Source organism: Anastrepha obliqua, chromosome 3 (genome assembly GCF_027943255.1).
Source record: "Anastrepha obliqua isolate idAnaObli1 chromosome 3, idAnaObli1_1.0, whole genome shotgun sequence".
Taxonomy (NCBI): domain Eukaryota; kingdom Metazoa; phylum Arthropoda; class Insecta; order Diptera; family Tephritidae; genus Anastrepha; species Anastrepha obliqua.
The window spans coordinates 39,222-67,043 of NC_072894.1; the positions used below are offsets into that span (position 1 = coordinate 39,222).

The 27,822-nt window shown below is 39.6% G+C and overlaps 1 protein-coding gene across 5 annotated transcripts; it reads left to right on the plus strand.

Annotated features, from left to right (window-relative positions):
- The first annotated feature begins 13,776 nt into the window (after nucleotides 1-13,776).
- On the plus strand, nucleotides 13,777-27,451 carry LOC129241064 (uncharacterized). 5 transcript variants are annotated; one of them, XM_054877212.1, is made up of 7 exons: nucleotides 15,521-15,698; nucleotides 16,833-16,936; nucleotides 20,733-21,400; nucleotides 21,484-21,934; nucleotides 22,056-22,272; nucleotides 22,369-22,473; nucleotides 26,723-27,449. In XM_054877212.1, the coding sequence occupies exons 3-7, from the start codon at nucleotides 20,998-21,000 to the stop codon at nucleotides 26,879-26,881; spliced, it is 1,335 nt and encodes a 444-aa protein (XP_054733187.1). In that variant the 5' UTR covers nucleotides 15,521-15,698; nucleotides 16,833-16,936; nucleotides 20,733-20,997; the 3' UTR covers nucleotides 26,882-27,449. The 5 variants fall into 5 exon arrangements, with proteins under 5 accessions (XP_054733185.1, XP_054733188.1, XP_054733187.1 ...); XM_054877210.1 differs by lacking the exons at nucleotides 15,521-15,698; nucleotides 16,833-16,936 and adding an exon at nucleotides 13,777-13,975; XM_054877213.1 differs by lacking the exon at nucleotides 16,833-16,936 and having other exon boundaries at nucleotides 15,520-15,698; nucleotides 21,487-21,934; nucleotides 26,723-27,451.
- Nucleotides 27,452-27,822: the final 371 nt, after the last annotated feature.

Sequence of the window (27,822 nt, forward strand, 5' to 3'; positions counted from 1 at the left end):
CTGCACTTTTCACCAGGTCCACTATTTTTCACAACCACCCACTGTCACCTACTGCACTTTTCACATGCACGCACTGTCACCCACCCACTGCCACTGCACTTTTCACCAGGTCCACTATTTTTCACAACCACCCACTGTCACCCACCCACTGCCACTGCACTTTTCACCAGGTCCACTATTTTTCACAACCACCCACTGTCACCCACCCACTGCCACTGCACTTTTCACCAGGTCCACTATTTTTCACAACCACCCACTGTCACCTACTGCACTTTTCACATGCACGCACTGTCACCCACCCACTGCCACTGCACTTTTCACCAGGTCCACTATTTTTCACATCCACCCACTGTCACCCACCCACTGCCACTGCACTTTTCACCAGGTCCACTATTTTTCACAACCACCCACTGTCACCCACCCACTGCCACTGCACTTTTCACCAGGTCCACTATTTTTCACATCCACCCACTGTCACCCACCCACTGCCACCACTGCACTTTTCACCAGGTCCACTATTTTTCACAACCACCCACTGTCACCTACTGCACTTTTCACATGCACGCACTGTCACCCACCCACTGCCACTGCACTTTTCACCAGGTCCACTATTTTTCACAACCACCCACTGTCACCCACCCACTGCCACTGCACTTTTCACCAGGTCCACTATTTTTCACAACCACCCACTGTCACCCACCCACTGCCACTGCACTTTTCACCAGGTCCACTATTTTTCACATCCACCCACTGTCACCCACCCACTGCCACCACTGCACTTTTCACCAGGTCCACTATTTTTCACAACCACCCACTGTCACCCACCCACTGCCACTGCACTTTTCACCAGGTCCACTATTTTTCACAACCACCCACTGCCACCACTGCACTTTTCACCAGGTCCACTATTTTTCACAACCACCCACTGTCACCCACCCACTGCCACTGCACTTTTCACCAGGTCCACTATTTTTCACAACCACCCACTGTCACCTACTGCACTTTTCACATGCACGCACTGTCACCCACCCACTGCCACTGCACTTTTCACCAGGTCCACTATTTTTCACAACCACCCACTGTCACCCACCCACTGCCACTGCACTTTTCACCAGGTCCACTATTTTTCACAACCACCCACTGTCACCCACCCACTGCCACTGCACTTTTCACCAGGTCCACTATTTTTCACAACCACCCACTGTCACCTACTGCACTTTTCACATGCACGCACTGTCACCCACCCACTGCCACTGCACTTTTCACCAGGTCCACTATTTTTCACATCCACCCACTGTCACCCACCCACTGCCACCACTGCACTTTTCACCAGGTCCACTATTTTTCACAACCACCCACTGTCACCCACCCACTGCCACTGCACTTTTCACCAGGTCCACTATTTTTCACAACCACCCACTGTCACCTACTGCACTTTTCACATGCACGCACTGTCACCCACCCACTGCCACTGCACTTTTCACCAGGTCCACTATTTTTCACAACCACCCACTGTCACCCACCCACTGCCACTGCACTTTTCACCAGGTCCACTATTTTTCACAACCACCCACTGTCACCCACCCACTGCCACCACTGCACTTTTCACCAGGTCCACTATTTTTCACAACCACCCACTGTCACCTACTGCACTTTTCACATGCACGCACTGTCACCCACCCACTGCCACTGCACTTTTCACCAGGTCCACTATTTTTCACAACCACCCACTGTCACCCACCCACTGCCACTGCACTTTTCACCAGGTCCACTATTTTTCACAACCACCCACTGTCACCCACCCACTGCCACTGCACTTTTCACCAGGTCCACTATTTTTCACAACCACCCACTGTCACCTACTGCACTTTTCACATGCACGCACTGTCACCCACCCACTGCCACTGCACTTTTCACCAGGTCCACTATTTTTCACATCCACCCACTGTCACCCACCCACTGCCACCACTGCACTTTTCACCAGGTCCACTATTTTTCACAACCACCCACTGTCACCTACTGCACTTTTCACATGCACGCACTGTCACCCACCCACTGCCACTGCACTTTTCACCAGGTCCACTATTTTTCACAACCACCCACTGTCACCCACCCACTGCCACTGCACTTTTCACCAGGTCCACTATTTTTCACAACCACCCACTGTCACCCACCCACTGCCACCACTGCACTTTTCACCAGGTCCACTATTTTTCACAACCACCCACTGTCACCTACTGCACTTTTCACATGCACGCACTGTCACCCACCCACTGCCACTGCACTTTTCACCAGGTCCACTATTTTTCACAACCACCCACTGTCACCCACCCACTGCCACTGCACTTTTCACCAGGTCCACTATTTTTCACAACCACCCACTGTCACCCACCCACTGCCACTGCACTTTTCACCAGGTCCACTATTTTTCACATCCACCCACTGTCACCCACCCACTGCCACCACTGCACTTTTCACCAGGTCCACTATTTTTCACAACCACCCACTGTCACCCACCCACTGCCACTGCACTTTTCACCAGGTCCACTATTTTTCACAACCACCCACTGTCACCTACTGCACTTTTCACATGCACGCACTGTCACCCACCCACTGCCACTGCACTTTTCACCAGGTCCACTATTTTTCACAACCACCCACTGTCACCCACCCACTGCCACTGCACTTTTCACCAGGTCCACTATTTTTCACAACCACCCACTGTCACCCACCCACTGCCACTGCACTTTTCACCAGGTCCACTATTTTTCACAACCACCCACTGTCACCCACCCACTGCCACCACTGCACTTTTCACCAGGTCCACTATTTTTCACAACCACCCACTGTCACCTACTGCACTTTTCACATGCACGCACTGTCACCCACCCACTGCCACTGCACTTTTCACCAGGTCCACTATTTTTCACAACCACCCACTGTCACCCACCCACTGCCACTGCACTTTTCACCAGGTCCACTATTTTTCACATCCACCCACTGTCACCCACCCACTGCCACCACTGCACTTTTCACCAGGTCCACTATTTTTCACAACCACCCACTGTCACCCACCCACTGCCACTGCACTTTTCACCAGGTCCACTATTTTTCACAACCACCCACTGTCACCTACTGCACTTTTCACATGCACGCACTGTCACCCACCCACTGCCACTGCACTTTTCACCAGGTCCACTATTTTTCACAACCACCCACTGTCACCCACCCACTGCCACTGCACTTTTCACCAGGTCCACTATTTTTCACAACCACCCACTGTCACCCACCCACTGCCACTGCACTTTTCACCAGGTCCACTATTTTTCACAACCACCCACTGTCACCCACCCACTGCCACCACTGCACTTTTCACCAGGTCCACTATTTTTCACAACCACCCACTGTCACCTACTGCACTTTTCACATGCACGCACTGTCACCCACCCACTGCCACTGCACTTTTCACCAGGTCCACTATTTTTCACAACCACCCACTGTCACCCACCCACTGCCACTGCACTTTTCACCAGGTCCACTATTTTTCACAACCACCCACTGTCACCCACCCACTGCCACTGCACTTTTCACCAGGTCCACTATTTTTCACAACCACCCACTGTCACCTACTGCACTTTTCACATGCACGCACTGTCACCCACCCACTGCCACTGCACTTTTCACCAGGTCCACTATTTTTCACAACCACCCACTGTCACCCACCCACTGCCACTGCACTTTTCACCAGGTCCACTATTTTTCACAACCACCCACTGTCACCCACCCACTGCCACCACTGCACTTTTCACCAGGTCCACTATTTTTCACAACCACCCACTGTCACCTACTGCACTTTTCACATGCACGCACTGTCACCCACCCACTGCCACTGCACTTTTCACCAGGTCCACTATTTTTCACAACCACCCACTGTCACCCACCCACTGCCACTGCACTTTTCACCAGGTCCACTATTTTTCACAACCACCCACTGTCACCCACCCACTGCCACTGCACTTTTCACCAGGTCCACTATTTTTCACATCCACCCACTGTCACCCACCCACTGCCACCACTGCACTTTTCACCAGGTCCACTATTTTTCACAACCACCCACTGTCACCCACCCACTGCCACTGCACTTTTCACCAGGTCCACTATTTTTCACAACCACCCACTGTCACCTACTGCACTTTTCACATGCACGCACTGTCACCCACCCACTGCCACTGCACTTTTCACCAGGTCCACTATTTTTCACAACCACCCACTGTCACCCACCCACTGCCACTGCACTTTTCACCAGGTCCACTATTTTTCACAACCACCCACTGTCACCCACCCACTGCCACTGCACTTTTCACCAGGTCCACTATTTTTCACAACCACCCACTGTCACCCACCCACTGCCACCACTGCACTTTTCACCAGGTCCACTATTTTTCACAACCACCCACTGTCACCTACTGCACTTTTCACATGCACGCACTGTCACCCACCCACTGCCACTGCACTTTTCACCAGGTCCACTATTTTTCACAACCACCCACTGTCACCCACCCACTGCCACTGCACTTTTCACCAGGTCCACTATTTTTCACAACCACCCACTGTCACCCACCCACTGCCACTGCACTTTTCACCAGGTCCACTATTTTTCACAACCACCCACTGTCACCTACTGCACTTTTCACATGCACGCACTGTCACCCACCCACTGCCACTGCACTTTTCACCAGGTCCACTATTTTTCACATCCACCCACTGTCACCCACCCACTGCCACCACTGCACTTTTCACCAGGTCCACTATTTTTCACAACCACCCACTGTCACCTACTGCACTTTTCACATGCACGCACTGTCACCCACCCACTGCCACTGCACTTTTCACCAGGTCCACTATTTTTCACAACCACCCACTGTCACCCACCCACTGCCACTGCACTTTTCACCAGGTCCACTATTTTTCACAACCACCCACTGTCACCCACCCACTGCCACCACTGCACTTTTCACCAGGTCCACTATTTTTCACAACCACCCACTGTCACCTACTGCACTTTTCACATGCACGCACTGTCACCCACCCACTGCCACTGCACTTTTCACCAGGTCCACTATTTTTCACAACCACCCACTGTCACCCACCCACTGCCACTGCACTTTTCACCAGGTCCACTATTTTTCACAACCACCCACTGTCACCCACCCACTGCCACTGCACTTTTCACCAGGTCCACTATTTTTCACATCCACCCACTGTCACCCACCCACTGCCACCACTGCACTTTTCACCAGGTCCACTATTTTTCACAACCACCCACTGTCACCCACCCACTGCCACTGCACTTTTCACCAGGTCCACTATTTTTCACAACCACCCACTGCCACCACTGCACTTTTCACCAGGTCCACTATTTTTCACAACCACCCACTGTCACCCACCCACTGCCACTGCACTTTTCACCAGGTCCACTATTTTTCACATCCACCCACTGTCACCCACCCACTGCCACCACTGCACTTTTCACCAGGTCCACTATTTTTCACAACCACCCACTGTCACCCACCCACTGCCACTGCACTTTTCACCAGGTCCACTATTTTTCACAACCACCCACTGTCACCTACTGCACTTTTCACATGCACGCACTGTCACCCACCCACTGCCACTGCACTTTTCACCAGGTCCACTATTTTTCACAACCACCCACTGTCACCCACCCACTGCCACTGCACTTTTCACCAGGTCCACTATTTTTCACAACCACCCACTGTCACCCACCCACTGCCACTGCACTTTTCACCAGGTCCACTATTTTTCACAACCACCCACTGTCACCCACCCACTGCCACCACTGCACTTTTCACCAGGTCCACTATTTTTCACAACCACCCACTGTCACCTACTGCACTTTTCACATGCACGCACTGTCACCCACCCACTGCCACTGCACTTTTCACCAGGTCCACTATTTTTCACAACCACCCACTGTCACCCACCCACTGCCACTGCACTTTTCACCAGGTCCACTATTTTTCACAACCACCCACTGTCACCCACCCACTGCCACTGCACTTTTCACCAGGTCCACTATTTTTCACAACCACCCACTGTCACCTACTGCACTTTTCACATGCACGCACTGTCACCCACCCACTGCCACTGCACTTTTCACCAGGTCCACTATTTTTCACATCCACCCACTGTCACCCACCCACTGCCACCACTGCACTTTTCACCAGGTCCACTATTTTTCACAACCACCCACTGTCACCTACTGCACTTTTCACATGCACGCACTGTCACCCACCCACTGCCACTGCACTTTTCACCAGGTCCACTATTTTTCACAACCACCCACTGTCACCCACCCACTGCCACTGCACTTTTCACCAGGTCCACTATTTTTCACATCCACCCACTGTCACCCACCCACTGCCACCACTGCACTTTTCACCAGGTCCACTATTTTTCACAACCACCCACTGTCACCCACCCACTGCCACTGCACTTTTCACCAGGTCCACTATTTTTCACAACCACCCACTGTCACCTACTGCACTTTTCACATGCACGCACTGTCACCCACCCACTGCCACTGCACTTTTCACCAGGTCCACTATTTTTCACAACCACCCACTGTCACCCACCCACTGCCACTGCACTTTTCACCAGGTCCACTATTTTTCACAACCACCCACTGTCACCCACCCACTGCCACTGCACTTTTCACCAGGTCCACTATTTTTCACAACCACCCACTGTCACCCACCCACTGCCACCACTGCACTTTTCACCAGGTCCACTATTTTTCACAACCACCCACTGTCACCTACTGCACTTTTCACATGCACGCACTGTCACCCACCCACTGCCACTGCACTTTTCACCAGGTCCACTATTTTTCACAACCACCCACTGTCACCCACCCACTGCCACTGCACTTTTCACCAGGTCCACTATTTTTCACAACCACCCACTGTCACCCACCCACTGCCACTGCACTTTTCACCAGGTCCACTATTTTTCACAACCACCCACTGTCACCTACTGCACTTTTCACATGCACGCACTGTCACCCACCCACTGCCACTGCACTTTTCACCAGGTCCACTATTTTTCACATCCACCCACTGTCACCCACCCACTGCCACCACTGCACTTTTCACCAGGTCCACTATTTTTCACAACCACCCACTGTCACCTACTGCACTTTTCACATGCACGCACTGTCACCCACCCACTGCCACTGCACTTTTCACCAGGTCCACTATTTTTCACAACCACCCACTGTCACCCACCCACTGCCACTGCACTTTTCACCAGGTCCACTATTTTTCACAACCACCCACTGTCACCCACCCACTGCCACCACTGCACTTTTCACCAGGTCCACTATTTTTCACAACCACCCACTGTCACCTGCTGCACTTTTCACATGCACGCACTGTCACCCACCCACTGCCACTGCACTTTTCACCAGGTCCACTATTTTTCACAACCACCCACTGTCACCCACCCACTGCCACTGCACTTTTCACCAGGTCCACTCTTTTTCACAACCACCCACTGTCACCCACCCACTGCCACTGCACTTTTCACCAGGTCCACTATTTTTCACATCCACCCACTGTCACCCACCCACTGCCACCACTGCACTTTTCACCAGGTCCACTATTTTTCACAACCACCCACTGTCACCCACCCACTGCCACTGCACTTTTCACCAGGTCCACTATTTTTCACAACCACCCACTGCCACCACTGCACTTTTCACCAGGTCCACTATTTTTCACAACCACCCACTGTCACCCACCCACTGCCACTGCACTTTTCACCAGGTCCACTATTTTTCACAACCACCCACTGTCACCTACTGCACTTTTCACATGCACGCACTGTCACCCACCCACTGCCACTGCACTTTTCACCAGGTCCACTATTTTTCACAACCACCCACTGTCACCCACCCACTGCCACTGCACTTTTCACCAGGTCCACTATTTTTCACAACCACCCACTGTCACCCACCCACTGCCACTGCACTTTTCACCAGGTCCACTATTTTTCACAACCACCCACTGTCACCTACTGCACTTTTCACATGCACGCACTGTCACCCACCCACTGCCACTGCACTTTTCACCAGGTCCACTATTTTTCACATCCACCCACTGTCACCCACCCACTGCCACCACTGCACTTTTCACCAGGTCCACTATTTTTCACAACCACCCACTGTCACCCACCCACTGCCACTGCACTTTTCACCAGGTCCACTATTTTTCACAACCACCCACTGTCACCTACTGCACTTTTCACATGCACGCACTGTCACCCACCCACTGCCACTGCACTTTTCACCAGGTCCACTATTTTTCACAACCACCCACTGTCACCCACCCACTGCCACTGCACTTTTCACCAGGTCCACTATTTTTCACAACCACCCACTGTCACCCACCCACTGCCACTGCACTTTTCACCAGGTCCACTATTTTTCACAACCACCCACTGTCACCTACTGCACTTTTCACATGCACGCACTGTCACCCACCCACTGCCACTGCACTTTTCACCAGGTCCACTATTTTTCACATCCACCCACTGTCACCCACCCACTGCCACCACTGCACTTTTCACCAGGTCCACTATTTTTCACAACCACCCACTGTCACCCACCCACTGCCACCACTGCACTTTTCACCAGGTCCACTATTTTTCACAACCACCCACTGTCACCTACTGCACTTTTCACATGCACGCACTGTCACCCACCCACTGCCACTGCACTTTTCACCAGGTCCACTATTTTTCACATCCACCCACTGTCACCCACCCACTGCCACCACTGCACTTTTCACCAGGTCCACTATTTTTCACAACCACCCACTGTCACCCACCCACTGCCACTGCACTTTTCACCAGGTCCACTATTTTTCACATGCACGCACTGCCACCTACTTCAATATGTCCACTTCCCCATCACCCTTTCAGCCTACGTCTATCATTTTCTAGCTTTGCTCTTCTGACCAAGTCCTAAATATGTACATTCTTTCGGATCTGTCGTCGATTACCGATCTCATAAGTCGCAGTTCATGTATATATATATATATATTATATATGATTGTATTAACGAGTTATATAATAGTATATTGAATCAATTTGTATTTAATCTATTTATAAATATTGTAATAATATTATAACTGTGATCTATTTGTGATAGCAAGAGGATTTGAACTTAGGCATTTCTTCCAAATGATTTATAAGAAAGGGTTTTTACCATCTAGGCTATCATTGATATATTCTATAGTGTATCCAAATGTGTACTTAAGTATAATCCTTTCGAAAAAAGAACCTGCGAATTATGAAGATTTATTGTGATTAATGAAAAGGGCGAAATTGTAACAGATTTTGTACATTTTTTTAACATTGGTTTCGAACAGGGTTTTTATTACACTACAGCCACAGAATGTTAATTGGCATTGTCTGCTACCAGAGAATGTTAATGCAATTCCATTAACATTCTGTGGTGCTACAGCTTTGATTAGTGTTAAATTCAAGTAATGCAAATAGAAAAATGTCAAAAATTGTGTAAAGACCACCGTAGCCGAATGGCTTTGTACGTGAGTAGTATTCGGGTTTGAGAGAGTGGACGTTAGTTCGAATCTCGGCTAAAGGCCAAAATACAGGAAAGTTTTTTTCTAATAGCGGTCGCAAATAGAAAAATGTCAAAACTTTTATAAAGGGCACCGTAGCCGATTGGGTTGGCACGTGACTAGTATTCGGGTTTCAGAGACAGGACGAGGACGTTGGTTCGAATCTCGGGGAAAGACCAAAATACAGGAAATTTTTTTTCTAATAGCGGTCGCCCCTCGGCAGGCAAAGGCAAACCTCCGAGTGTATTTCTGCAATGAAAAAGCTCCTCATAAAAAATATCTGCCGTTCGGAATCGCACACCACAAATAGGAGGAGGAGCTTCGGTCATTTACATTTAAAAATGTTTAAAGCAGGCACAAATTATAATAGGAGGTGCGAAAAAAATATCTGGAAAAGTTGCTAATATCCCCCCACTTGTTAACTTCCACACCAGAAATACAAGTATATGCTAATCAGAGACTTGGAGACATTAAGTCATTTTTTTTTATTATAGGAGTGAGCAAAACGGGAAATGCCTGCGAAATTTGGCTTGAATTCGCTAAAATTATGAAATGTATAAATCCTCGGCGGATTATTGTTTGCAATTGCCAATATCTGATATTTTGTATATCTTATGTTGCCAAGTGAACACACATACACAAAAACACGCACCAACATACGTACATATGTCGTGGAATAACAGAAGACAGAAAATTTTTAACTTTGCTTAAGGTCTATCTACTTTTGAATTTCTTTCAACAATTTTTCTTTTTTTCAATTTATTCAAAATATTATTCTTTTTTGGGAGATATAAGACATTAATAAAAAATTTCGAGAATACCTACATAAATGCAAAAATTATTTCGATTGTAGTAAAAAATGTGTAGTTTATTAAATCTAAAATAGGCTACTTATTTTACTTCTTCTTTTGTTAGTTACAGAATTTGTCTCTCTCATAAGGAATCAATCGTAATCTTTCATCATTCCTCAGCCCCAAAAACCTTCTTGTGAGTAAAGATGTTATTAATAACATATGTAGATTTACTTATAAATATAATGTAAATTTGTTCGCCTAAGTAATAATTTTATAGGTGATTATCTTAGGGAGAGTAGGGATGAGTGAACTCGTTTACGAGCTTGTTTATTTGAGCTTGAACCGTGGCCCTAAGGTTCGTTTCCGCATGCCAAACTGGTGTGGTTAGACATCTTTGGATATATTTATTGAGTCTTGTGGCTCATAGAACCTTAGAAAGAAAATCTCTTATATGAAGATTTTTTTGAGCATTGCATGGCCATGGCCGATATGCAGTATACGCTTTAAATTTACCATTTGATAAGCTCTTTGAGAGATGTGGTGATCAATTCAGCAAATGAAATAATAAACAAAAGCACAACTTGTTACATACTTATAGGCGGGAAGCAACTTAAACAGTAACCAATAATGGCAATTTTGCTTATTTACATTTTGATTTAAATTAAAATGGGCTTCATCACATCAAAATATGATTTTTTCATGGCTAGCGACACACAGATTGAGAAACTCCAAAAAATGCTATGCGATTCATTTTGAATAAGCGTTATGATACCCATACAAGAAATGATTAGAGACTTGAATTGGCTGAGCGTGAAACAGCAAATATTTTATCACGCTATGAAGTTCGTTTTTAATATAAAAAAGGGCAAGTTACTGTATTATCTGAGCGATAATCTTAGATACATAAACGAAACCCATTCATATATACTCAGGGAAAGTAATAGTTTTAGACTACCACTGTTTAGAACAGAAGTTGATAAGAAAAATATATTCTATAAAAGATTAAAATGTTTTAACGAGCTACTAACTGAAATAAAAAATTCTGTTAACATGAGCACTTTTAAGAGGCTGCTATTTAATCACGGTAAAACGTTGCCGATTAGATAGAAACTAGACCCTTCCTTTCCTAGCAGTAGAAATATGTCTTTCATTAACTATGCTAGACCATAAATTACACTGTAAAAACTTTATAACTGTAAACTATAATTTGTTTTATTGTACATATATATGTATGTAGGAATATTATTATTGTACTACATAGCATATAAGCATATAAATATATAAATTAGGTTTTAAGACCATAAAAACTAATTAAATAAATAAACCTCTGCATTCCGTATATTGTGTTCCGAATTGGGGAATATGAGTCCAACAAATAATCGATTCCTGAGTGAGCCGCGCCGTTATATTCCCGCCTGAGCGGCTGCTGCATAACTTATATCTATGATATATACGTAAGCGATCCGCTATTTGTACGAAATGTGCGCTGCTTTCTTTAAAGTCTAGAGTGGTTCGACTGAAGACTTTATCTCTTCCGCGTTTAGCTAAATTATGTATCAAGATATTGCGTCGACCAATAGAAAAAACCAGACTTCGAAATAGTTTTGCAGTGGATTAAAACGCATCCATCGGTATTGCAAACTTTCGTATACTCGTAAAGAGTATCTGAAATCCAAGTGTTAGCCAAGAGTGTATCGTGGCGCCATGTGTATACAAAACAATAACTCAATTTTTTCAAGGACTGCAAGAAGGCAGGTATTAAATAAAATACTTACTAAGAATATCTTGTGAAAATTCCAAATTCCCATTGAGCCCTATAATTATAACATAATAATTACTCATTGTGTCAACACAAAATAATTTTTCTGGGACAGAGGAATGATGAGAGAATACGATTGGTTACTCATAAGAGAAACAAGTTCTGTAACTAACAAAAGAAAAAGTAAAATAAATAGCCTATTTAAGATTTAATAAGCTACACATTTTTTACTATAACCGAAATATTTTTTGCATTAATGTATTCTCGAAACTTTTCAATAATGTTTCTCCCAAACAAGAATAATGCTGAAAACAGTGAACACCGTACGCAGTCCCTTACCGCAGTTCCTTACCGTGCACAAAAACTCACCCCGAGAACAACTGCGTTCTTTTAATTACATATTTACACAATACATCGGTTTGTGTGTGTATGTGTTTGGTTGTATCTACACAATGTTGCCATTGATATTTTTGCTACACACTTTTTCACACATCCGCGTTATCAGTTACAATTTTTCATTGTTCAATAAACCAAAGCCAAAAACCAACAAATGCAAATAGTTCATTTATCTATAATTAACATTATTCAACAGTGTTTTTAAGTTATTTTAATAAAAATTCTAATTTTTCTAAGTTTATTTTGTAAATGATTTCGAAATGTACTGCTTGGCAACACTGTGTGGTGAGAGAGCAATCAGCTGGGAGGGGATTACGGGATTTTTTAAAAATCGTGAAATAAAATGTACGGTACTACGATACGGAAGGAAGGAATTTTTCATTTACATGGGGTTCTCATTAGTTTTTTTGAAACAGCTGACAGGGGATTGCGTTTACGGTGTTCACTGTTTTCAGCATAACATTTTGAATAAATTGAAAAAATGTTGTTCAGATGTAATTAATAAGTAGTTTTTTGGTTAACATTTTTTACCCTAACTAATTTGTTACTAGGATAACCAAATAAGGATATCACAAAACTCGATTCTGTTGCGGCCACTTGTTAAGCTTTAATTAAGTATGGTCAATGCAAGAATAAATATTTTTATTTTCATGCGAATAAATTTTATATTTCTTTTCTTTTTTAACACATCGGTTATTGCGATTTTCTTGATGTCATTTTGAAAATAAATATTACAACAGCACAGTGCCCACAAAAGGAAACGGGACAAAGCCAAAGCAGAAATTTGACAGATGTTATAACATATTTGATGGAGTAGATGTTGGGTTAAGTGCCTAATTGCCAATATTCAGATTTGGCGCTATCCAAATTTTATAACAGTGTCGAATTTTAAACATACACATATGTACGTACAAGAAAGAAAATATTTCATTAATTTGAAGCACTAAATTTAGAATTTTTTACCACAATCATTCACGAAATTTGTCGTAACCTTATCTCTTTCAACCAAAAAACTATTTGTACTTATAAGTATATACACTCTTCAAATACAAGCATATTGGCCCACTGTCAGCTGGCAATATAAAACACCAATGTCAACGACAATGGCAACGCCAGCAGCATTGTCATCACAACTGCCATTGCCGTTTATTTATTCCAACATTCCACTTTAGAGCTCTGAGACCAGGAGCAGCGTATTGTGCAAAACATTTTTGGTTTTGTATGTACATACATAATAAATTTAGAATAGTAAAGCATGTAAATTAGCAAATATAATATAGTAACGTAAACGTAGTTCAAGTGAAATAATTTATGTGATTAAAACTACAATAGGTGCGGGACAACCAATAATAAAGCAAAAGGTGAGGAATAGTACATAAAATATGTGTGTGTGCTTAGTTATACAAACAAGTGTATATATGTACGTTTCTATTCAAGTACCAAATCAGCTGATTGATTTTATATGTACGTATAAAATATGTTCATAAGTATTTTGCGTGAATGTGTGTGTATAAATATACTATGTAGGTACATACATATGTATTTATACTATGTAAATATGTGTGTATGTATTTATGTATGTACATATGGTTAAGTGTAGAGGTTAGGTTAGATACTTGTACATATATTATAGATTGGTTCATATACACACACATACATATTTATATATATACATACATATCTACTTAGAGCCAAAAACAGCTCACTGATTCAATTCATAAACGTGAAGCTAAGATACAACAACAATTATTAGTAAACAAGTATCAGCTGTAAAGTAACATGCATACATATGCACATAATACCTTTCAAAACAAACAAATGTTCTTTTTTGATAAGAAACAATATTATTAATAAACAATAATATAATATGAGTTATATTCGTTTGTATAGGTTTGGAAATAAGTGTTTTTATGTATACCATATTTTGTTTAGGCAAAGCCAATACAAATTCCATTTTCATGAATTTGGGCCTAAACCTGTGTTTGTAAATAAGTGTTTTTACATACATATACCAAATTTTCCTGTAAGCAGAACAACTGTGAAAATCATTTTCATGAATTCGGGAGTATTACTAGTGTTTGTAAATAAGTGTTATTATGTATACCACATTTTCCTGTAGGCAGAATAACTACAGATTTCATTTTCATGAGTTTGAAATTAGTGAAATTTAGCTACATACATACATACATATGTATGTACTTAGTTCTTTATGAGAATTGAATTAGAGAAATTGGATTTATTTGGCAATAGTTTCCATTATCTTTTGTTTGCATAAATGAATTATACACTTTGTTTAAAATACAGCACCAATTTTTTACTAAAATTTTACTTGGTTATGTAGTATGTATGTATGTATGCAAAGGTTTATGTTTGATTACCACTCTATATTTGGCTTATTTTCTTCTATTTTCACTTCATTGCTAAAATATTACTTATTTAGAGCGAAAAAGAAATTGGTTTATCTCATTAGGATTTCTTTAGCGAAGTGTACATAAAACTGTGTATAAATAATATATAAAAGGGTATTGGTATACGAATGTTCCGTAATAACAGAGCCAATGTATTTGCTCGGCAATAGATACGAATACCAGCTGTTCGCGTCGTTTGTTTTTACTGCGTTTTTTCCTACCGATGGGGCACTTCGTCATTTCGCTTCACAGTCATAGATACATACACATGTATGTACCTATGTATCTGTATGTATCTATTATCGATTGTACGTATAGATATATACGTACATATATGTGTATATTTATTGTTTTGTACAGGTATAGTAATAGTATGGTATGGCAATAAATATGTAGGTATGTCTGCATGTGTTTTTTCGCTGGTGGTTGGTTTTGGCTTTATGAGGTAGTATTCTACATAATATTTTTTCGACTGGGGCTAAGCGAATTGCTGGCCCTGGCCGTTAAATTCAGTCGGCAGTGTTGTGTCGATTTTGCAGTAACAAAAGTCGGTGTCTGGGTCGAATATTTACAAATAGAAATAAAAATTGACTCATAACAAATAGAGTTAAAATACATTTTTCTAATTATTTTTGATTTGAGCTATACTGTGATTCGAGCTGTAGTTTGTTTGGAGGTAAGCGAGAGTGTGGAGCAATACCCATACATACATACATATGTATATAGTACATATAATTTCGTTGGTAAGAAATTCAGATTGGTAAGAAACTAAAATTTAGTTACGAGTTTTACGGATGACATATGTTAAGAATTGTGTACCTGGGTACACCCATAAATAAAAAAGTATATAAAAACGGTTGTATATATGTACATATGTACATGTTCTTATGTATTTACAGATACATACCCATATGAATAAGTATATGATTATGTATTTATATTGGCATACTTCTACGTATTTACAAAGCCAAATATATACATATGTATGTACATACATGCCCATACACACAAGTGCAAATGTATGGATGTGTATGTTGCAAAGTAAAAACATTTTCTTTGTTCAAAGTGTTTATTGTTTATTATTATTCTAATATACAAATTCCTCCACACTTTTTTGTGGCCATTTGTTAAAAAATTTTTTTTTCAAAAAATACTTGTATAGTATAGCAAAAAGTTACATAAGTTCTGCATACATATTTATTTTGATGAATAATATATATGCATGGCTAAGGTATGTATGTACATAATTTATTTCCAATTGATTATATTGTGCAGAAATAATGAATCCTTTCAAGGTCAAAACTGTCGTCAGTGCAGAATTATTAGCAACTTAAAAGCAATAAATCTTTGTCAGCATCTTAAGCAATAAAGCGACCAAAATACGCAAGTGACTATTTATATTGTGAGACCTGGCAACCCTAAGTGCTGTGAGGTGCTGACTTTCTATGGGAAATGTTTGCAATAATTTTATCCATAAAGTTTTATTATTTGGGCGCGATTTGTGTTTTTGATAATTACTTACCCTAATGTGTTAGTCAAAATATGTACATAACTAATTGTGAAAATTTTCTGCGATGAACTGTTACGATATTCGACGTGTGTTACAAATGAAGATACGGACGTTCAAGGATACAATTTTTCGACCACAACCATTTGCTTTACCAAAATATTTGTATGTTTTACAAAAACCGACAATGTATCAATGCTGTCAGATTGACCTAAACTTACTAGTCATCTCGACATTAAATTTTTGATTGTTTTCAATAGTCAATTTCAATGAAATTGGCAATTTAAAATTTATTTTTCGCAGACTGACGTTTTGATAAATTGCTACTTGGTTTCGGCAACGGGTAGTTATCAGCACTAGGTAGGAAAGGACTATCTCCTGCACAACGCGGGACATTTTCAATCAACGTAAGCTTAATGATTCATCATTTAATAAAGGTATTTTATTTAATACAACAGTTATAAACTATCTTCCACATTTTTTCAACTTAAACTCGTGGCAATAATTTAACCCTACAGCATTCAGATGCTTGCCAGCTCATGCCACAAGAAGTTGGCAATTGCTTTTCTGGGAAAAATTTAGTATAATGTAACCTGCTTTGAAAAAAAAGATTTAAAGGCGGTGATAGAGGGGTGTATCCCCACCTTAAAACTGAAAACCACACCCTCCAGAGACTTATAGTTTTTAAGTAATTTAATGTTAAACTCATACCCTTTAAAAAAATAACTCTCATCAGTCCAACTCCGGCTACGCAATACACAGTATTTTTGCGTAAAGCTCTTTTCCGCGTGGGCAGCCTTCGGCCGCGCTTCAAAAAAATAACCCTCATCAGTCCAACTCCGGCTAAGATATCCACAGTATTTTTGCGTAGAACTCCTTTCCCTGTTAAAACCATTGAACCCAAAATTAATGCTTCCTAGCCTTTAAGCAGTCCCGGTGGTTTAGAGCTCGAAAATTTAAGGTATTTTCAAGATTTTTAACACACTTTTATTAGCTCGGGTTGTATGTATGTAACGGAATCTTTGAGCTTAATTTTCACTGGCTTCTAAAAATCTGCTCGACTTGGAATTTTGCACACCTATCAAGGACCGATGACAATGCAATAATTTGATAAAAGTTTTCCATTATCCTTATTAGGATTGCCAGGACTAATATTTTCGTTTTTTACTGTGGGCAAAAAGTAAGGAGAATTTGGTTGTAAAATGAAAAATCTTTATTTATTCTTGTAAATCAATTTCAACTCCTTCACAATAATCCCCTATCGATGAAATACACTTATGCCAACGATTTTTCCAATCCCCGAAACATGCCAAATAGTCCATTTCCGGTATAGCCATCAGCACCTTCTTCGATTCAGCTTTTATCTCCTCAATCGACTCGAAACGCGTTCCCCGGAGTGGTCTCTTGAGTTGTGGGAATAGCCAGAAGTCACACGGAGCCAAATCAGGCGAATACGGTGGTTGCGGAACGATATGCGTGGAATTTTTGGCGAAATGGTCACGAAGAACGAGTGCAGTGTGAGACGGCGCATTATCGTGATGCAAAAAACAAGAGTTGTTGGCCCATAATTCTGGTCTTTTGAGACGAATTGCTTCACGTAAACGAAGCATAACGCTCAAATAATATTCCTTATTAACAGTTTGGCCAGGTGGAAGGAATTCATAGTGCACCACACCAAAATCGAAAAAAACTGTCATCATGACCTTTATTTTTGAACGACTTTGACGTGCTCTTTTCGGTCTTGCCTCGCCTTTAGCACGATATTCGCTTGATTGGTCGGTTGTTTCAGGGTCATAAGCATAAATCCAAGTCTGAGCTCCCGTAATGATGCATTTGAGCTTGTCCTGATAGTCTGAAAGCATTGTTTCACACACATCAACGCGACGACTTTTTTCCAAGAAATTGAAAGTTTTCGGTACCAAACGAGATTTGACTTTTCGTAGGCTCAAATGGTCTTTCAAAATGGTTTTCACAGATCCTTCTGATATTCCGATCATATCAGTAAGGTCTTTAACAGTCAATCGATGATTTTTGAGCACTAACTCCTTCACTTTATTGACGTGTTGGTCATCTGTTGACGTCGATGGTCGTCCGGAGCGCTCCAAGTCATCAACACGTTCTCGACCCTCTTTGAAGTCTTTGTACCACTTATAAACATTTTTCTGCGACATGGTCGAATCATCAAATGCCTTCTGCATGCTAAACGTTTCCGCAGCCGAAATTTCATTCCGTAAACAAAATTTGATGGCACTTTTCTGCTCAATCAAATCAGACATTGTAAAGATCGAAAAATGCACTCTTGGTCGTTTAGTAAACACAAGAGTAAATATATTACTGATAATGACATTCACATGAAAGTTGGCCCAGATGTTATTAACAGTGCTGCCAACTCATGAAAAAAATAACTAGAGCGAAATTTTAATCCCGCGAACTTTGATAAATAAATTCACCTTACTTTTGCCACACAGTAGTAGATCTTCTGTAGAAGAGTAAGAAAGACAGAGCTAACGCGCGGTCGCGCATGCCTGCACTCTCGGAGTTACTCTTACTGATTTCGGGAGTCTACGACTTACTCTTTCGAATTCGAACTTGCTCGTGCACGCGGCACTGCAGTACGAATAGAAGGCTAAAACGTTTTCAGGGTAGTTGCATTCTCACTTTGTATAGTCTTTACACATGCGTAGATACTACAAGTCTCATACACGCAAATTTACTCTATTCAATGTTCATATAAGATGAAATAATTTTCATATAAGATGTAAGTGCAATATGTAAAAATTGTTTGTGAATTTTTTTGGAGTGGATTTTGGAACAGTGAATAACTTCTTACGAAATTTGAGAATTTAATGTGAAATCCGAATGAAATTATGTGTGAATGAAATTTTTTTCTTTTGTTTTGAAAAATATAAATGGATAATGGTTAAAAAAGCTCCAATGCTTAATAAAACATATAAATTGAAACGAAAAATTCATGTATGATCAGGAAAAAAGACGATTGTTTCTTAGTTATTCATATGCGTTGATTTGAAATTTAAAAACAATCTTCTTTTTTCCTGATTTTCAATTTATATTTTATATTTACTCAAAAACAAAAACAAAAAATATTGTTTATGCCAAAGCGCTTGAATAAAGAATAAAGAAATAAATAATATGAAAACCATATATTTTCTGTTCTAAACCATATCTATTCTATTTTAGTGTGCCCAGCGAAGGGGGCCGGGTTTGCTAGTATTATAATAAAAAAGTAAACATAAAGTATGTTCACATATGCATTAATTACCAATAAATCCACAAAATTAATCTACCCGTTCACATATGACAGATTACCTGCAAAATTGACAACCAGCTGTCAATACTGTTTTTCCTTCATAGAAATTATTTTGGTGTTTTTGGTTTTTTTAATTATTACTAACGATATAAAGAAAATACAAGGAAAAGGAATAGCTAATTTAATTGCGCAATTGACTGCTAATAATAAACACTTGGAGGGAATTCGTAAGCGACGTTTCCTGAGGTTGCAAAAAATTATGGGCAGCAATACACATGGGAAATTCTATATTACATTTTATAATAAGTAATAAGAGAATAAAACGTTTATAGACACACCCTTTTTTCTGTAAAATGAATCCATAATTAATAATGTTTAACAGAAATTTTATTACAATTGTATTTACTGTTTTCTTTGCCGGCACCCATGTCATTTAGTTTTTATATTGATGTTTCTCCTTACATTCGCAATAATAATTATCGATAACACAGGGATGTGCCAAAAAGTATGGTTATTATTTAGGACTATTTTATAATCTCAGATTTTGGGAGAGAAATTTTGTATGGGAAATCTAGCTTTTTAATTACGGATTGGGAGTTAAGCACGAAAAAGTAGATCATCTACTTATATGTGAACATATTAATAGCTACCTGAATATATATACATATACATATATGTATATCTATATATTTATATAGATTTGTGGAACAACATCAAGACGCACACCACAAATAGGAGGAGCTCGGCCAAACACCTAACAGACGTGTACGCGCCAATTATTTATTTATTTTTTTATATATTTATATGCATGCATATATTATTATTATTTAAAGGGGATATATACAATATAACCCTAACTTAATTAGCACACTGACTACTGTGTATGTACATATATATAGATGAATAATTTTTTTTTTTTATTTATGTACATGCAGCGTAAGAACGAGGGACAAGACCGCATCAAATATTACACCAACATATAATTGAGAAGACTGACAAGCACAGAAGCACATATTTCAGCTTCGAGCGAAAACGATCTCAAACCTTAATAACTTATAAGCAAGATACTGACAAATAATACTTTGGAAATCTAAACTAATTGTAATAAAAATTTATACTGGGAAAACTTTGAAATTTCACGAGTACTATTAACTGTCAAGAAGCTTTTGGCAACATCTTCAGTAATTGTATCGCTGTATAATGTTTAGCAGCCTTGCGTCGTTTCTCTTTGGATCAAGTACATCTGAAACTAAGAATTGTGAACTGAATAAAAATTGTGAATTAAAAAAAGAGCAAAAAGGATATCTCATTCGTGAGAACCAATTAAAAATTTGTTCTGAGGAAGATACTTCATTTATTCAACCAAATGAGGAACCAGAACTTATTACAACCAGAAATAAGAATAAGGGCGGCAACAAGAAGAATAAAATTAAACAGCAAGTGTCTATTGGAGTAAAACAGCCATTAAGTAAGCAGCTAAAACCACAAGAACAACAACCTCTTAACGCAGAAGCATCACCAAATTTTGCACCTGAAACGCTGTTGTCGTCCGACGAAGATTTTGAGATAGACGAGAACGATTGGTTTTTTGTTGAGAAGGAGGGTATGTATTCTATATTTATGTTCAGGTATTCATTGTTTTAGACACATTCATATCCTGTTGTTTCTAAATTTATCTTTAACTAGAAGCAATTGCCTCAAATTCGTTTTCTCGAGGAAGCTCGGAGGAAAAGTTGAGCTTCAGCCGGGATAAGAATCGTACTTCAACTCCAGTTTCAGAGCTTCTAGATGGACATCAATCTAAGCAGGCAACCGTGCAGCAATATTTTACACTCCGTAAAAATCTGCAGAACAATTGTAAAAAAAGCAAATGCAACACCAGCGGACGTGACATTAACACTGGCTGTCGGGGAGCCGAAATTTTGGCTGATGAAGCGATCACACAATCATTGTTTTCTGTATGTCAAGATGTGGAACACAATATTAGCGGGGCTAGTTATGATAGTAACGGTTCTGGTGCCAAACTCTTTACCATGGTCGGATCGTGGTATTTGACGCCTCCACCATGCTTTACATCAAACGGCCCTGTTCACATGGAAATATCCCCATTGGAGAATCTTCTTATTGAGCATCCGAGGTGAGATAAAGCGCTGAATGTTACTATGTAGTATAAATATAACTAATATATTTTTTTTTATTAATTTAAAATATAATCTTGGTTCCAACTGCATATATTCATTCCATTCGTCTTTATGCAGTATGTCGGTATATCACAGTATTAGGTCCGCTCAAAAGGCCAATGAAAGCTTTGAAAAGTTTGACCTCGAAATGAACGAATCAAACCAGCAACAGGAGAAGGCACATTTCGAAAATATGTCTCATTACCGTGAAGAAGAAAAAGAGAACTCAAAGCCACAAGCGTCTCCAAAACTTAAAGTTTCCCCTCCACAGCCACCGGCAGTTGAAATAGGCCAAGTAAGTTCACAGTTGTATTCGGCATATTGAGATTGGTATACTCGTATGTTGCCAATGAAAGTGAATATTAAACGTATATCATTATTTTATAACTAGAGTGCTCAAGTTGTGGCTGAAGAGCGGCCCACTACTGGTCCACGCATAGGCCGCTGCCCGGCAGCCCAGCTTAAGATGGAACTCTTTGCATGGAATAGCCAAAAGGTGTGTATAGATTGATTATGTATGTATTTAATTAAGGCTTGTTGTTGTTGTTCTTGTAGCAACAGAGACATTCTCGATAAATATTAGGGGAATGCTGCGGAAGTGGAAGCCTTTGGTTGGGTTACTCTAGTGACGTAGAAACGACTTGTTATTGTGCTTGCTTCTGCTGTTATTGTTTGTTAAAACAGCATGACAAATTCCTCATAAGCTACTTTTCCTTATCTTACAGCATAACGTTTTAGAATCCAATCTATTTTAGAAAGAAGAAAAGTGGTGGTTTATTAAAAAAAAATCAAAATGGTTAGTCCCTCTTGCTCAACCCATACCAGGAATGCAGGCCGGCATGATTTACGGGCTATATAACGTTTCAGAACTTATCGGCTCAAAATTAAAGTTTTTGAGCAAATTTCGAACGTATATTATGTGGCGTTTCAGTAATGAAGTACAGGCTCTCTCATACCGCTCTCTCCATGCTTTTTCTATTGCTAAACACCAAATTTCCAGCTTACACCCATCATCCATATCATACGGTATGCTACAATGCCTTCTTTTAACATATCTATTGAGATTTAAAATTAAGTTGAATTCTTATTTCTATATTTCTATAATTTTTTAAACCCCATATCCATTTGCGCTCCTTCTCCATATGCTAAAATAAAACTTATTTTTGTGTAAATATGTATAATATAGTGCAGATGTTCACAATACTTTAATCACTTTACTCACGTTGATTAGACTATAATGCACACATATACACATATACAGTTTAACAGAAGCATGAATGGCAAAATTCAAACTTAGAGTTCCGTTATAAAAAATGCTGCTAAATAAACGTATGTTTTTTGAAATTCACACTGTGCAATTTGTTAGTTTTGTGAGAAATTTGGAAAGCGTACGCTGTTTTTCTCGTTGTTGTGTGCTATTAGGTACACACCTTAGAAGACCAAAAATACTACTTGCATCTGCAGCAAAATACTTGGAGAAGTTGAAGCAATGCTACACCGAAATTAAAAAAGTTGACGACTTCTCCGTACGAGGTCTAGAAAAAAAAATTTCTCCAAAGCAGGATCAGAGGATCATTAATTGCAAAAGCTAAGCAAATACTCAAGGGAAAACATATATATTTAGACGGTCAAACAGTTATCAAGGCAAATTCATCAGATTTGTAGCCGATTACCTTCACAACTTGCGCAATAATAACACAAAGTATGACCCGAGTTTGTGAAGCCGTTATAGCTGAAGGTTTTATTGAATATATTGCTTATAATATAGCCAGGGTGGGCCATATAGCGTTTGCTTTTTGAACTACCTATTTTTTTGAGAATGGCAACACATATGACATTCCAAATGTGTTCATAATTTACTTAAAGGTTTGACATTTACGAAATGGGACGCTATACGCGTGAACAAAATTGGGAAATTTTGAAAACCTATTTCCAAAGTGGTAAGTCTTCTTCTTCTTCCGCGGTTACAGTAAATGGCGAGCGTTACCGTGACATGCTCAACGAGTTTTTGTTTCCAAAAATTGAAGAAGATCATATGGACGACATTTGGTTTCAACAGAATGGTGCAACTTGTCACACTGCCAAAATTACACTCGAACTTTTGGCTACCGTTTTTGAATTCCGATACCAATTGGCCGCCTCGGAGCTGTGATTTAAGCCCGTTGGACTATTTTTTGTGGGGAGCCGTTAAGGACAGATGCTATGCGAACCATTCAGAGACGATTGATGCTTTAAAACACGAAATCGAAGTTGCCATTCATGAAATTGAAACCCAAACAATCGAAAATGTGCTTAAAAATTGGGTTGATCGAATGGCCTACTGTAAAGCCAGTCGTGGCAGTCATTTGAACGATATTATTTTTCATTCATAAATGACAATGTTTAATCTTCAAAAAAAAAAAAAGTTTGAAAAAATATTGATTAGTTTTTTTTTATAACCGATTCAAAAAGCAAATTTTAGATGGCCCACCCTATATTATAAGCCCATACAATGCAGTTGTTAAAATCGAATTGGTCAAGTAGTTTCTAAGTTATGTCACGCTTCTGTTAGACAGACTGTAGTCGTACTTATATCCTACGATAGCGTTCAATTTTTGGCAGCGCTACTTTGAACTGTTTTTTGTATTGTCCATTACGTTCACGTTCAAACTCCTACTAAGGCTGATGAGACTCCTAAGTTTGGCCAGCTGAAGCAAAATTGTGAGAGTAACTTCGGTTGCCAAGTCATCGGGAATTCGGACATAAATGAGTAGATGCGAAATTATTTTTCTCGTGGCAGTGATGCCACATCAAAGGAAACATTTAAACGAAAATTGGAAATTTTGCAGCTTTCGCAACACCATTGAGGTATGAAAAGTTAGTTTTGGGTGGTCGATTCCTCAGTAGGCCTATATCACCTATATATACATAATATATATACAATAAAAATAAGAACAAACAGTGTAAAACACATGGAGAGGCATAAAAGATTTAAATTAAATTATCCAAAATTGAGATCCTAAAATAATAAAGACGAAAAACATATTTATAAGGCAACACGTAAAATATTAAAATTTTTTAATATAATCTTATATATAAAATAAAGTCAACTTTTTGTGTGCGTTCGCTAACCGGCCATGTCTTTGCACCGAATTAAACCAAACTTACACACATTGTTAAGTAGGTATTGAAGATGGTTTACGTATAGTTAGGATGCCTATTGGTGAATAGGGCTCGAGATATAGGTCAAAACGTGGACCCGGGTAACCTTCGGATGTGTATGTACAATATGGGTATCAAATGGAAGTTGTTGGTGAATGCTTTAGTACAGAGTATTTTTCATGCCGCTCCGTGACTAGGGCCTCGAGATAGAGACCAACACGTGGACCCTAGAATGTGTTTGTACAATATGGATATCAATTGGAACCTGTTGGTGAATGCTTTAGTACAGAGTATTTTTCATGCCACTCCGTGATTATGGTCTCGAGATATAGGTCAAAACGTGAATCCGGGTAACCTTCGATATGTATGTACAATATGGGTATCAATTGGAAAGCTGTTGGTGAGTGCTTTAGTTCAGAGTATTTTTCATGCCGCTCCGTGACTAGGGCCTCGAGATAGAGACCAACACGTGGACCCTAGAATGTGTTTGTACAATATGGATATCAAATTGAAGCTGTTGGTGAATGCTTTAGTTCAGAGTATTTTTCATGCCGCTCCGTGACTAGGGTCTCGAGATAGAGACCAAAACGTGGAGCCTAGAATGTGTTTGTACAATATCGATATCAAATTGAAGCTGTTGGTGAATGCTTTAGTTCAGAGTATTTTTCATGCCGCTCCGTGCCTGGGGTCTCGAGATATAGGTCAAAACGTGGTATTGAATAAAGAAATAAATAATATGAGAATAGAGAAATAAATAATATGAAAACCATATCTTTTCTGTTCTAAGCCATATCTATTCTATTTTAGTGTGCCCAGCGAAGCGGGCCGGGTTTGCTAGTATAATATAATATAAAGAGAGGGTAACAAAAAAATTTGTAAAACAACAAACAGAATAAGTTTAAACAAAATTTTAATAAAAATAACGGCTAACGATTAACGATTAATGAAGATAAATCAACATCTAGTCGATTACATATGGACACATACGACCATCAGCTCTTCATTAGCCCAGGGATTGGCAATGCTGGAAAGTATTGAAACACGTTCCTGGGCGCGCTCTTATACAAAATTAGAGAGCTTCGCATCTACTTATAGTTATGTTGTTTTCGTATATCACCAACATAATCTCAGTTTTTGTCGACCTTTGCCGTAAACCAACCGTTGTTATAACCCCGGTTACGTTAGAAAATCAACTGATTCCTTCAAAATTGCTGAGAGCCGGTTAACGGTTTTCACCGCTACTCCTACTGCAGGACAAGCCTACTAGAGAAGAATGATAGAATGTCAAAATTGTAAACGAAAACATAAAGCGAGTTGCCCGTTGCAACTTTTCTCGTCGCCAATCTCCAACAAGTTACGAGTTGATGCAACAATTTTGTAATGTATGAACACGGTAGAAGCAAAACATTAGCCTGATCTCAAATTGAATAAAACGGTACTAAGGATGATGGTTAAAGAAGAATTTTGTAAATGGAAATACATAAATCAGAGAAATTAACAAAAAATTTTAATTTCTAAAAAATATATGCCGATATTAAAATAAGATACATATATTATATTTATACCTATGATATCCATAATTTTTTTTTCTTCCAAATTAACAGTGTATGGCGATTCATGATAGGAGAAATCTTCGGCGCAATGCCATTTTGCGTACCAACCAAGTACGTGAAATCGACGGTAGAGGAAACCGCCAGCGCCGCGCTGACTTCCAGCATTGCCGGCTTATTAGCGGCGTCAACAATAATAGAAAATGTTGTTAGAAGATGTTGGAAAGCTGTGATAAGTCTTTCAAGTTTGTAAAGAAAAGTTACAACTAATTTTTATAACCTCAACGCACAACAAGGACCATAACAACACCAACAAATTTTAACAACCACTAAAAGTCGACGGATTGGAAGTAATTGAATGAAAAAAAATTATTGAACTAGAATATGTAAAAAATTATATAAACGAGTACATAAATAAACAATAATTAAAAAATAATTAAAAAAAATATAATTCTGAAAAAACTCAAAAATTTACCATTTAACTTCGAAATGCACAAAAATATTGTAAACTTAATTAAGTAGAAGAGCAAACTCAATTATTTGGATTATCTTCGAGTTTCTTAGATTTTGTTTCTTTTAATTTTGAATTAATATTAGATTTTGAATAACCATTTAACTTCGAAATGCACGAAAATATTGTAAACTTAATTAAGTAGAAGAGCAAACTCAATTATTTGGATGATCTTCGAGTTTCTTAGATTTTGTTTCTTTTAATTTTGAATTAATATAATATTAGACTTTTAATTATGTTTAAAACATAAACTACTCTTGTACTCCTGTAATGAACTATAGAGAAATAAAAATTAAAACACAATAATAAAACTGGTGTAGTGATTTAAACTAAGTTGTTGAAATATAGGGTGCGTTGCAGAAGTTATTTTGCTTATAAGTACGGAAACTTCAACCTACTTAACCCTATACACATAACCTTCTAAGCTGCTCTTTTAAACATAACCATTCGTCATTTCGACGAGCTATTATTCGCGATATATAAAATCGGTAGAAAATATATATTTCTGAAAGTTTTAACACACAGTTTTATTAACCAAGTATATCTTAAGTAAAACACACAATAAATTTAATTTTTTGTTTGTATATTTTTTTATAATCTGTGTTTTTATAAAACGCTCTCTTTTGAGATCACAACGATATTT

What these genes read in the sequence shown, in the direction of transcription:
- LOC129241064 (XM_054877210.1), top strand. Translation starts at nt 20,998, where the DNA reads ATGTTTAGCAGCCTTGCGTCGTTTCTCTTTGGATCAAGTACATCTGAA. An exon ending in GTTTTTTGTTGAGAAGGAGG is followed by an intron (nt 21,401 to 21,483) that starts GTATGTATTCTA and finishes ATCTTTAACTAG; the next exon opens with AAGCAATTGCCTCAAATTCG. An exon ending in CTTCTTATTGAGCATCCGAG is followed by an intron (nt 21,935 to 22,055) that starts GTGAGATAAAGC and finishes GTCTTTATGCAG; the next exon opens with TATGTCGGTATATCACAGTA.